Below are 14043 nucleotides of genomic sequence, written 5' to 3'. Positions count from 1 at the left end.
ATGTAACTTAATTAATTAAGTTATTTTAATTAAATTAATTTATTTTTTTTCATTAATAACTAACTTCACGGTGTAAAAGTTTTTTGTTTCAAATTTGACATAGTTTATGAAGGTTTTGCACCAAAATTTCTGTTTTGTCAAAAAATAAAATAAAAATCTCATCAAAATGAGCCAAAATGTGCTACAATTACCTGAGGTTGTTGCCGAAAATACGGAAGTAAGCACCGTAATAGAGCAAAATGAAGAGGAAGAGGAGGATGTATACTTTCAAGACATCGAAATGCTCGCGGAACATGGTGTTAAAAAGGAAGACATTGATAAATTAAAACAACACGGAATAAATACCATAAAAGGGATGCAAATGACTCTTATGAAGAAATTACTAACAATTCCTGGGTTTAATGAGGCGAAAATTAAAGAAATTAAGGGCGTCGTTTGTAAAATTTCGGTTTCCAATAGTTTTATGACCGCGAATGAAGTTTCATTTCAAAGGAAACAAGTTTTTAAATTGAGTACAGGGAGTATAGCTTTTGAGTAAGTTTAATTTATCATATGGATTAATTCTTAGAATAGTAAAAGAGGGGTGCATTTTTATAACTAGAGTGATTCAATAAAAAGTTTTTATCTTTTTTTCAGTAAACTGATTGGAGGTGGTATAGAAGCTATGTCTATAACAGAAGTTTTTGGTGAATTTCGTACAGGAAAAACTCAATTGTCTCATACATTATGTGTCACAACCCAAATGCCTGGTCCTAATGGATATATTGGTGGAAAAGTTATTTTTATAGACACAGAACATACTTTGTATCCTTTAAAATTCGAATTTATGTTTTGTTTAAATATTTTATTTTCATGAAAGTTCTTGTTAACGTAAGTTAGGCTTGTTTTAGTTAGGAGGGACAACCAGGGAACTAGAATATTGCAAAGTTTAACTTGTAACCATTGTTGTACCTCATACATCTTTGGGTTTTTTGGAAATAAGTCTTATAATATTTTTTATGTGACAGGGTTTGAGGTTGACAGTATTTAAGAAACCAAAGCGAGGAAGAGAGGATATTTATTATTAGACACTCTTGTTCATTTACCTGCTAATTCAAACACGTCAGTTTGGGTGATTGTTGATTTCATACCTCCCTACTAATTCCAGTAGATTTCCCTGTGTGTTTTCAATTTCGTCGGATTTGTGGTATGTACAATACATACTATGTATTGAATATTGAGTGGTTTCCAATTATAATGTTCTATTTAGCTTGGTGTTTCCTTATTTTCTGTTTTAAAATGTATTTGGCTATTTTAGAATTTTTTGTACTATTATGTTAATACTTTCCTCATGAAATCTCGAGACGCGCTTAACTTTATTACAATGGTGTAAGTCAAATTTATTTTTTCCCTTTCTCTCTTCGGTATCAAATTTCTCCTTAACTTTTTATAGTCGCCCGAATCGATTACGTTCAATAGCCGAACGATTCGATTTGAACCAAGAAACAGTTTTAGACAATATTTTGTACGCACGTGCATACAATTCCGAGCATCAATCAGAGTTATTAGATCAAGTCAGTTTAAAATTACACGAAGAGGCTGGTGTTTTCAAACTATTGATTATCGACTCAATTATGGCGACTTTTCGAGTTGATTATAGTGGACGCGCGGAAATTTTCGAAAGGCAACACAAGCTGGCCCAGATGATGTCGAAACTTCAAAAAATGAGCGAAGAGTTTAATATTGCCGTTTTGATTACGAATCAGATCAGTTCTAATTTTTCTAAAGATCAATTGGCTACTACTAAGCCAACTGGAGGGAATATTCTTGCTCATGCTTCCACCTCGAGAATTTCGCTTAGCAATGCTGAGGGATCTGTTCGAATTGCAAGAGTTTTTGATAGTCCCGACATGGAAGAAGCAGAAGTGCGATTTCGTATTACCTCCGGTGGGATTGATGACGTGGAACCTCACAAGAAAAACATAAACATCTGAAATAATATGTGTATATTTTTATTTTTTTTGATATGCGTAGTAAGCAGCAAATGTTTTAAATAATTTTTATGGTTAAGAAGAAATGTTTAATTGAGATGAATATATGATGTTGATTGTATTACGAGAAGTGTACGATACTGTTAATATTAAGTTTGTACAATAAATTGTTTATTTTTATTTCCATTTTTTTTGAGTTTGTTGTGACAGTGACTACATCTTAAAGTTGGTGCTGCCATCTTCATACATCAAGATATTATTTAGCAGTGTGTTAGATTTTGAAAAGAATGTTATAAAGCAGAAAACACTGAAAACCCTGCTGATATTAAATGAAGTATTAGTAGAAAAAGGAAATATCGAAGAATTGGAACAGGAGGTTGTTGAAAGAAATGTCATGATTCAAAGAAGTTGTAGAGGAAGACAACACTCATCTCTATCTACAATTGATGCAACACTCATACTAAATGAAACCACATACATTGTAACACCTTTGACTGAAATAAGTTTGACTAAAATTATGGTAGAGAATGTGTGATTTTGATAGATTAAACTGAGGTATATCTATGAGTTCGTCTGATTGTTGTGGAAATGTATGAAATTGATTGATTAAGCCGAGGTCGCTTGCGGCCAAGACTTTACAATTAATTCCATATTCACCTAATACGTATCAACATACATTACATCTCTGCTATATCATCATCTTGGCAAAATCAGAACAGAAATTGTAAGATTTTGCCTGACTAAACCGAGATCGCTTGCAACCGGGCGCTGCAGTTACTATCATATCGATCTAAAACTGGTGAACACCTCAATGACTACGTCTGATTATTCTAGAATTGCATGAATTTGGCTGATTAAGCCGAGGTTGTATATGATCGATACGTTAAAATTAATTCCTGCAGCACCTCGGCTGCAGGTCATCTTGGCTGACGTCAAAACCAGAAATGAATCAATTTCTTGATTAAGCTGAAATCGCTTGCAGCTAAAACGCTGTAATTGATACAATATTAATACTAACTTAGACAATGTGTAACAAGTCAGAAAAGATATCTATATTTAATTCGGGGAAGTACAGAAATATTTTGGGAGTGGGGACAACGGATGAGGGACTCGCGAAAAGAGCAGGCAGACAGGAGAAGTTAGAGAGAGTGTGGTCGAGAGTTAGAGTAGAGGCATGGGTAAAGTGTGGGAATGAAAAGTGGAAAAAGACTAAAAGAAATTAAAAGAGAAAAATAAGAGAAGAAAGTAGAGAAGAAAAAGGTGTCAATCAACCCAAAAACCATTATGTGAGTACGAGATAGAAATAATTACTGTTTTTTTTTTTTTTGTTTATTTTATTTGCGTTTAAAAGAAATTAAATTAAAGTATCTCATTAATTAATTCAAAGTTTTTATTGATCTTTTGTATTTTGTTTATTGACATCCGCCGCTTGATCCTTTCCCCATTGTCTTTTGACACACTTAACCACGTTACGAGGCTCCTATAAAGAGTGGACCCGAGGAGAATACCCTTCTCCGAGAATATACTCGGGGGCCTCTTACCACCTCACGCTCGGGGGTGGTAACATATTTGGTGGCAGCGGTGGGATGTGTGTTGAAGCGGTGTGGGATGTGTGTTGAAGACGGGTGGAGACGTGTTAACGGTGAGATGTATGTAAAAATATGAGAAATTCCCCTTTATTCAAATTAAAATTAATCCCAACAACATAGATTTGGTTATGTAAAAATCGAAATTATTTTCATTGTTATTTTGTGTCGGTCATTTGAGTTAAAATAGAGCTTCAAATCTTTTTTTTAATGAGATAGAGAGAGAAAGGTAGTATTTTTGCTAAAACAAATTTATCATATTATAAACTGAGATCCAGACGGTCTGAGCTGTTCCAGCGTATCGCACTTTAGAAATCGCGAAATCATCAAGTTGCGAATTACTCTTGATAACGGACCCCTTTATAAAATTTTTATTTTGCAAATACCATATACTTACATTTTATTTAAGTTTTATTCGAACTAAAAACCAAAATAATGGCTACAAATACAGATGAAAAACCTATCGTAAAAGTTGAAATGCCTAAACCATCATTAGCATCTATTTTAAATTCAATTGAAAATTTTACTGGTAAAGAGAACGTTAAACATTTTTTTGAACGAGTAGAACAGAGAGCAAGTTTAGATAACATTGGAGACGAAGACTTAATTAAAATCGTGCGATGTAGACTAACGGGAGACGCATTCAGTTACTATAAAAGCGAATCAAATTTATCAACAAATGAAATAACATATAAGCAATTCAAACAAAAATTTATTACAAAATTTTCGAAATTGAAAATACCAGGTCAGGCTCAACTAATTTTGTCAAGATGTATACAGGGCCGTAACGAAACTATCAGTCAATTTCTCACGCGACTAAAATTAATTGGACAGGAGGTATTAGAAGAGGATTTAATTGACGCTTCACAGGCGGAACGGGAGGGTATAATTAAAAAACATAACAATATTCTATTGACGCAATTTAGAATGGGAATAAAACGGGAAATTTCTAAGATTATTGGAGTTTTGCTGATGCGAGAGAGTGATTTAACACTCGATAAAGCCGCAGAAATAGCGAGTCAAGAAGAATTGAACCAGATGATGACGGAAAATACAATTAACTACTGTTCACATAGTTATTATTCTGAATATGCTTGTAATTTCTCTCAAGAAGGTGTTTCTAAATCTCAGCCTCATTCAACTGCACCACGGGTTAGTTTTAATAAACCAAATTTTAAACCACAGCAATTCAATAAAAAGAATCGCCCATCCATTTCATATCATTCATCATTTTCTAAACCTTTCGAATCTAACTCAACAAAACCTGATTTTAAATATAATCAAAAATCAAATAATGTGTGTTACAAATGTTATCAACCGGGACATTTTTCTGGGAATTGTCGGAATGAGGTTGTTTGTAGATTTTGTAAAAAAACGGGTCACGTAGAAGTTAAGTGTTGGAAAAAGAATAACCAATCAAGGGGACAAGCCGGTACGAGTAACCATACTACTCGATCCCATACTCAGTTTAACCATCAAAATGGAAATATAAGAAATGAATCACGCAACCCAAATGAAACACAAAATTTTATAAGAACGGGAACCAGTCATTTAAACCTAAATGCCACCTCGTATGTACCCCAATCCGAGGGAAAATGTTAAATCCAGGGGTAAATGATCAGATTACAAATAAAAACGCAATAGTAAAATCAGTTAGCAGTGCTATAAATTCAGAGGCAGACAAATCCATAATTTTTTTAACAATGGGGTGTACAAAATTATCATTTTTGATTGATTCGGGTTCAGCAGTATCGTTATTGAAGGAGGAGAGTTTACTCCGGACAAAAATTAATTACCAATTAGATTTGCAACAACATATAACTTTAAAAGGTATCACGGGAAATGAAGTAGAAGGAGTAGGATTTTCTTTGTTAGATTTTAGGGTGAAAAACAAGAAATTTAATATTAATTGTGTGATTTGTAAAAATATTGCCATTGAAACCGATGGGATAATCGGATGCGACTTCCTAATTAGCAATCAAGCTATTCTTGATTATAATCAGGGAATTTTGAAGTTAGGACATATTCACTTGAAATTGATCATGACATCATCAAAAAGACAAAAATCTTCTACTGCGCATGGGAACTGTTTACAAAATGACATGAATATGAGCGAGAAAAGCAACTGCCAAACACAAATTATGAAAACTCCCTCTCCAGTTTTAACTAAAAGTTTCCCATTTAAGGTGTTAACATCGAAAAATGAAGAACTATTATTTTCCGATAAATCTTCGGAATTGGGTTTTGGTTTGTCAAATGGGGGCGATAAACAAAAGATAGCGAATAAAGAAAATATGGAAAAGGTTGGAGTAATGCAAACACAAACGAAGGATCATCGAGAGAAAGAAAAGGACACGGAGAGATCATCGTCATCTGGACCAAAGATGATTGGTGATACAGAACGAACAGTTGGTCCCTGTTCGGCTCTGTTGATGGAGGCTTTAGAAATTCCGGGACGATGTGAGGTTGTTTGTGAAGCTTTACAAAACCAATGGGAAAAAGATGAAGAAGTTATCATTGAACCAATTGATACGGGTGTTTATGGGTCAATGTCAGCAAGAGTTGTAACAAGGGTAAATAAAAATCAACGGGTTCCGGTGCGCCTGATCAACGTCACCGAGAAACCATTAATGTTGAATAAGGGAACAAGTGTTGGAATTATTACGCGCGTAAATAAAATTGATATTGAACACAAAGGAGATGAGAATTCATCAGCTGGGATTTGGGAAGAGGTACCTCAACTTGAAAATGTAAATGGTGTAAATAGCACTACTCATAAAAGGGAGAAAATGTATGGAAATTACAGGGAATACGAAGAGAAAATATCGAAAAATATTGTAGAAAATTGGGATATTCTTGAAGATAAGGGTAATTTATTTGATGCGCCGAGGGATTATAGCTTGGCACATTGTGTGAGTGAAGATTTGAAAATGGGAGCAGGAATCGCTGCTGAAGTCAAAGAGAAATTTATGGGAATAAAAGAATTAAATAAACAGAATCCAAAAGTGAGAGATGTTTTGTATTTAAGACGAGATGGAAGGTATATTTTGTACCTTATTACTAAAAGAAAATATTTTTATAAACCAACTTACGAAGATTTGTTTTATACCTTGGGAAAATTAAGGGAATTTTGTGAGAAAAATAATATTCATAAATTAGCCCTACCAAAGATTGCTTGTGGGTTAGATGGGTTAAAGTGGGACAGAGTTATCAATATGATCAGATGGATATTTAAAGGATCAAATATTTGGGTGAGAATTTATCATCTTAATGGATTGGATAGGGATGTGAACCCTTATTCAGTTCGTGTAATAGATACTGGAATTGAAAACGCGGAGGATGACATACAAAAGTTATTTGATTTAAATCATTTGAAAGGTGAAGATAAACGGTTATTATTAAAATTGTTAATTGAGTACAAAGATATCTTTTTATTTGGAAATAATAAATTGGGAACTGCTAATGGCGTGAAACATAGAATTGTTACAGAGGCTTGTCATCCAATTGCAAAACCACCATACCGAGTACCACATAGTCAAAGGGAAATTTTAAATAAAGAAATAAGCAAAATGCTTGACGAAGGAGTGATTGAAGAGTCGCAATCACCTTGGTCAGCACCTGTTGTTATGGTACCGAAAAAGTCTGATAATGGAAAACAAGAAGTTCGAGTATGTATTGACTACCGAGGGTTAAATTCAGTCACTAAGAGGGATTTCTATCCGTTACCTAACCTGAACGAAACAATAGATAGATTGGGAAGTTCTACCATATTTACAACACTAGACCTTGCTTCTGGGTATTGGCAAGTGGAAATAGAAGAAGAAGATCAAGAAAAAACCGGATTTAGTACGCCAGAAGGGCACTATCATTGTAAAAAGATGCCATTTGGTCTGGTCAATGCGCCCAGTACCTTTCAACGGTTAATGAATACCAATTTATCGGGATTAACGGGGAGTAAGTGTTTAGTTTATTTAGACGACGTTATAGTATTCAGTGGGAACGAAATAATTGAACATCTAAACAGACTGAAAGAAGTGTTTGAAAGAATTAGAAGGGCAAATTTGAGATTAAAACCAAGTAAATGCAAGTTTTTACTATCCGAAACCAAATATTTGGGTCACGTTATTTCAAACGAAGGAATCAAACCAGATGCAGAAAAAGTTCAAGCTGTACTTAATTATCCTAAACCAAAAACTGTAAAAGATATTCGGGCATTTTTAGGATTAGCAGGATTTTATAGGCGGTTTATTGAAAGTTATTCAGCAATTGCTAAACCTTTAACGGCATTAACAAAAAAGGATCAACCTTTTATTTGGGGAGAAGAACAGGAAAAATCATTTACTTTACTTCGGAAATCTTTGTGTGATAAACCTGTTTTACACTATCCTGATTTCACACAACCTTTTTATCTAACCACGGATGCTTCGGGAATAGCAATAGGAGCTATACTAAGTCAAAAAGTTGGAGGACATGAAAAACCTGTGGCATATGCCAGTAGGCAACTACAAAAAGCAGAAATGAATTACTCCACTACAGAAAGAGAATGCTTGGCGGTGATATGGGGCGTTAAACATTATCGGGTATATTTGTTTGGAAAACATTTTAAAATCATAACAGATCATCGACCATTAAAATGGTTATTGTCAATCAAAGATCCAAGCTCACGTTTAGCCCGATGGGCATTAACGCTAGCAGAATACGACTTTGAAATAACACATCGACCAGGACGATTACACGGAAACGCTGATGCGTTATCCAGAGTGCAAATAGAGGCAGGAGTAAATTCTTTAACCACCGAAGAGATAAAAACAATAGCAGATAAACAGAAGGAGGATTGTTTTGCTAAAACTATTATTGCAAGAATTGAAAACGATCCAAAGTATTTAGATTTCTTTATTGACGAAGAGGGGATACTATATAAAACAAAACAACAGAATGAAAGATACCATAGATTAGTAGTACCAACGGAATTAAGAAAAGAAATTATGTATCAATGTCATGACTTGCCGTATGCTGGACATTTTGGAGTCGATAAAACCAAGTCTCAGGTGAAGCAAAAGTACTATTGGAAAAATATGGGCGACGATATAAAAAGCTACTGTGACAAATGTTTAGCCTGTAACAAACGGAAAAGTTCGTCACATTTAAAACCAGCTCCATTACAATTATTTACGCCAGCACAGGAACCATTTGAAAGGGTATCAATGGATATCGTAGGACCATTGCCGATCACCTACAATGGAAATAAATATATACTCACGGTTCAAGATTATTTTACGAGATACACCGAAGCGATCCCATTGCAAAATCAGAAGGCTGAGACAGTGGCGAAAGCTTTTGTGGTGCATGTGATTACGCGGCATGGGACTCCAAAGGTATTACTTACCGATCAAGGCACAAATTTCATGTCGAAATTAATGGACGAAGTATGTAAATTACTACAAATCAAAAAGATTCGCACTACTCCATATCATCCACAAACGAATGGCATGATTGAGAGAATGCATCGAGTTTTAAAGGACTTACTATCTCATGTGGTAGATGATAAACAAAAAGATTGGGACGATTGGTTGCCATATGTAATGATGGCTTACCGAAACAACGTACATTCTACTACCGGAGAGTCTCCATACTTTTTACTTCACGGAAGGGATATGAATCTACCCTACGAACTTTATACCAAACCAGATCGTTATCGATATGATTATGACGACAATTACGTATCCGAACTGCTGGAACGATTACATCAATCGTATCAGTTTGTGAGAAGTCATGAGGTCAAAGCTAAAAATAAACAATTAGTTCAATTTAATAAAAGGGCTAAAGAGAAAAATCTGGAACTAGGTGACAAAGTATTATTATATAATCCAGGGATCAAAACTGGAGTAAATTTAAAGTTAAGTAAACCATGGGTAGGACCATACCGAATAATAGGACAAACAGGTCCAGTAAACTTTAAAATAAAGGAAATTAATGGTTCAAAAGTCGAATTAGTACATTCGAATCGTATAAAACTCTATAAGGGAGATGTTGAAGAAAAGAGAAAGAAAGAGTCAGATACTAAAGACCTAGAGAACAACAAATTGAGTTTTGATATAGAAGAACCTATGTGGTATGATTGGAAAGTATTTCCGGACCAAAATAACGAAGACGGAGGGGAAGATCTGTTAGAAGAACAGACAGCTCAGAGTATAGTGGAATACGTTCCAGAAGAAAATATAGAAGATACTAACCTCGAAACAACTGAACCAGGGAATGATACAACGGTTCAAAGAGAAGAAAACACTGGGCATTCATATCTTACCAGAAGTAGAGGTGATGTACCAGAATTGCCATGGGTATTACCGAAAAGAATTTAATAATTTTTATGTATACATTTTGTTGGTTGTTTTCATTGATTATTATTAATAAGGTTTTATCTATCTAGACATAGTATATTGTTAAGGCTTCGAATATTAATACATAGATATAATACGTTTTCTTGGGATTTATAGATTTATAGGAGTATAATTGTTTGAATACATTAATAAAATATATATTTTCAGGTTCTATTTAACTAGTTGGCTACTGATTTTTACGGGGATGTATATAAAGGGTTTAATTGTATACGATTGTCGGGGACCATCTACCAACATTACAGCAGTGTCGCTTCACGATGTGGCACCCTGTCCATCTCCGCAAACAAACTACACCGAGAAGAAAATAAATGTCCGAGTGATTCAGAAAAATGACTATTCCAAAATAAAAGTAAAAACTTGTCTTATAGAAGTAACACGGTTGATAAGATATTGTGGTATGAATAGTCATGTTAGTGATGTCCACCAAGGGTTGATGAAAACCATCAGGCCAATTGGACGAGATGAGTGTCGAAAACTTCATAATACTGGTACTTATATAGGATATTCAGGGAATGTTATTTCTAATATAAAAGTAAATGCCACAACATCTGCATCAATTACCGTTGCTGGGAAGTTATCTATGAACGGAGATTGTGAAGGAACAGTTTATACAGAAAATGGTCAGACATGGTCTAGGGTAGTTGTTACTGCAGCTGTTACATTTATGTTAAAAGAATATTATGCCACTATCGCTTTGGATTCTAATGAAATATCATTGATGGGAGGAGTTACATGTCCATTTGTAGATGGATACTGTATGGATGTTGAAGCAGGTGAAACTATTTGGGATGAAATAGAACAAGGAGCTTGTAAGAAACGGCAATATTCAATTATTTATGAAGGTATTGGAACAGAAGTTTCAGTAAGTAGTCAGGATACAGTTGAAAATTATTTGGTTGTTGAGCAAGACGAATACATCTTTGCATTGAATCTACTAAGGAAGGGTATTGTATGTAACTATGAGGTTTGGGTTACCGAACATCCTCGATTACTAGTAACAAAATCTAAAAATGCTTTTTATCATTTAAATTCTAAAACTCATGACGTCAATAATATAAATCTGTTGACATATGTTAATTCAAAATTTATGTATATTGAAATTTCGTCAAAATTATTGTTTAGAGAGTTACATGTTCAAGCAGTATATCGAAGATGTTTAATAAAGAGAGAAGTATTGAGAAATAGATTGTTGATGGCACCTTTAAATACAAATGCTATTGCCAGTATTTTCAAGACTTCTCTGGGGTATATGGGAAGGGTTTTAGGGGAAGTTTTATACATCATTAAATGTGAACCAAAAATCGCAGAAGTGCGAAGGGTTGATAAATGCTATAATGAATTGCCGATACTGGTTAATAACAATGAGTCATTATTTATGGCTCCAATCACACATGTAGTGCAAGAGCATGCCGAAGAGATAATGTGCTCTCCGGTAGCTCCTTCACTATTTTACATAGAGAACCGATGGGTAGGATTTAGTCCATATCCCACAGTGTATAATTCTCCAGCTTCTTTAGAAATTAACGATGAAAATAATATAAAATTTAGTCCTATTCGAAATTTGGGAAGTGGAGGATTGTATACTCAAAATGAAATTGATAAGATTCAACATAATTTTCTGTTTGGATCCGAGCGTGATGCAATTACCTCATTTTTAGTCAATCGGGTTGCAGGTAGAACTGATGATTCAAACCAGTACGACACAACAAAATTATTTAGTTCAAAAGAAATTAAACGAATCGCTAAGTCGACACTAAGTTATGCTTGGGGTTGGTTTACCGATATTGGGATTTTTATGTCAGGATTTATGGGAATATACATAGCATTTATCATCCTAAAATATATTTGTTCAGTAATTTTAAATGGTTTTGTTTTATACCAGGCTCTGGGATGCGGATTTTCGATTATTGCCAGTTTTTGGACGACTTTAACTTCATGGTTTTTACATCGAAGTTATAATCACAAAGTATCAGATCCAGAGAACCAGGAAGATTTTGCACGAGTACAAGATGGTCATTCTGTTCAACCTACAGCACCCCATAGCAGTAAAGTGATGTATCCGGAAATCCATATTGTACAAGAGACGCCATGAATTTTCGATTAAATATGTCGTTACGTGTTTGTAACACAAAGACACTCTTATTGTCTGTAATTAGGTTAAGAAGTTATTGTTATGAAAAAGGAAAAAAAAAATAATAATTCATTAAGAGAAAGTTAAGAAAGTTTGATACTCATCACCATGTGGAGGTAATAAGTTTCGAATAGTTTTTTTTTTTTGAGTTGTTAAAAATTTTTTAAATTTATGAATGAAAAGTTTTGATTTAAACAAAGGTTTGCATATTGAATAACGCAATATATCTTATCAAAATAATTCTCCGAAAAAGAAAAAAAAAATGCTGGGAAATGAAAAGGAAACGCCTTCCTTTCCTTAGAATGGATTAAAAAAAAAACAACTACGAAGGATGAAGCTGTTAGTTATCGGGCATGTCGTATGGAAAACGATACAGAAAAAGTAAAGACAGGAAAAGAAAAAAAAAATTACCACAAAACTTCGAAAGAAAGAAAAAAATACATATATATTAAAAAGTAAAGAAAAGAAAGAAAAAACAAACAAAACAATATATATGTATATGTTATGAAGAAAAGCGAAAATTAAGTTACAACTGTAGTTGACACAGCCAGTTAACACTAATAGTAACGATGATGCTCTACAATGAAGAAAAAAAAAAAATCTTGAATAGATATATTGTTTGGGTAAAAACGTAAACGAGTATTGATAACATGTTGATGACCATGTTGATGAGTATTTAAGGCATTAGTTTTATAAACATATATGTACTTTATAAGAAAAAAAAAAAATATTTCAATTTCTTTTTGTAATAGAGTTAAGTTTACTTTGATGTTTAATTATGTATTGGATTTTTGATAAAATTGTTGATTGACACTTGGATTATACAAAATATTTCTGTTTTCTTTTTAAATAAGTTGTTGGTAATGCGTAACCAACATCTTAATTAAAGGGGGGAGTAATGTAACAAGTCAGAAAAGATATCTATATTTAATTCGGGGAAGTACAGAAATATTTTGGGAGTGGGGACAACGGATGAGGGACTCGCGAAAAGAGCAGGCAGACAGGAGAAGTTAGAGAGAGTGTGGTCGAGAGTTAGAGTAGAGGCATGGGTAAAGTGTGGGAATGAAAAGTGGAAAAAGACTAAAAGAAATTAAAAGAGAAAAATAAGAGAAGAAAGTAGAGAAGAAAAAGGTGTCAATCAACCCAAAAACCATTATGTGAGTACGAGATAGAAATAATTACTGTTTTTTTTTTTTTTGTTTATTTTATTTGCGTTTAAAAGAAATTAAATTAAAGTATCTCATTAATTAATTCAAAGTTTTTATTGATCTTTTGTATTTTGTTTATTGACATCCGCCGCTTGATCCTTTCCCCATTGTCTTTTGACACACTTAACCACGTTACGAGGCTCCTATAAAGAGTGGACCCGAGGAGAATACCCTTCTCCGAGAATATACTCGGGGGCCTCTTACCACCTCACGCTCGGGGGTGGTAACAAATGCATATGCAAACAGATCAGGCTAAAACAAGCATTGTTGAACGCTGGTGATAGTACCATGTCTGGTTCAGAGCCACATCTAGTACGAATACCGTTCCGATTGACCTGATGGCTTTGGAGGGAAAACTAAACTGAGTAGAACTAAATAAGCTGCACCTTTCCACTTCGCTAGGGTCGTACTGCACGACTGCTCAGGCTGAAATAACTGCTATAGATATAGCAGAAAATATGACCATCTATTCCAAAAAAGTTGGCAGAAACGTTATAATCTGCACTAATAGCAGACAGGCTATGCTGGCGGTTAGTAGGCATCGAACTACATTATCGTTAGTGAAGTGAGGAGGCTAACGTTTATAACAACGTCACAATAAAGTGGCTGACAGGACATATCGGAAATAAGGGACACGATCATGCGGACAGGTTGGCGAAATGGGCGGCTAAAAAGTCACCGGTCTCCCCTGAACCGTTTGTACTTCTAACTTTTAATACAGCATCAAAGCTGAGCAACTCCATCTCCCAT

The 14043-nt window shown here is 34.3% G+C and overlaps 2 protein-coding genes across 2 annotated transcripts; both read left to right on the top strand.

Annotated features, from left to right (window-relative positions):
• Positions 1–104: 104 nt before the first annotated feature.
• LOC111419302 (meiotic recombination protein DMC1/LIM15 homolog) lies at positions 105–2158 on the top strand. The gene is made up of 3 exons (XM_023052075.2): positions 105–534; positions 637–804; positions 1433–2158. Exons 1-3 carry the CDS (start codon positions 167–169, stop codon positions 1971–1973), a joined length of 1077 nt encoding a protein of 358 aa, XP_022907843.2. The 5' UTR covers positions 105–166; the 3' UTR covers positions 1974–2158.
• Positions 2159–3171: 1013 nt separating this feature from the next.
• On the top strand, positions 3172–13243 carry LOC139429752 (uncharacterized). The gene is made up of 2 exons (XM_071195806.1): positions 3172–3256; positions 10102–13243. Coding segments are annotated over exons 1-2 (1947 nt in total). The 5' UTR covers positions 3172–3254; the 3' UTR covers positions 12047–13243.
• Positions 13244–14043: the final 800 nt, after the last annotated feature.

This window comes from Onthophagus taurus, chromosome 1 (assembly GCF_036711975.1).
Source record: "Onthophagus taurus isolate NC chromosome 1, IU_Otau_3.0, whole genome shotgun sequence".
Lineage (NCBI taxonomy): Eukaryota > Metazoa > Arthropoda > Insecta > Coleoptera > Scarabaeidae > Onthophagus > Onthophagus taurus.
This window is presented reverse-complemented; position numbering and strand designations above follow the sequence as displayed.

Excerpts from the sequence above, each read along its gene's own strand:
- LOC111419302 (XM_023052075.2), top strand. The coding sequence starts at position 167 with ATGAGCCAAAATGTGCTACAATTACCTGAGGTTGTTGCCGAAAATACG. Across the intron at positions 535-636 it reads ACAGGGAGTATAGCTTTTGA|TAAACTGATTGGAGGTGGTA; the intron begins GTAAGTTTAATT and ends TCTTTTTTTCAG. Across the intron at positions 805-1,432 it reads ATAGACACAGAACATACTTT|TCGCCCGAATCGATTACGTT; the intron begins GTATCCTTTAAA and ends AACTTTTTATAG.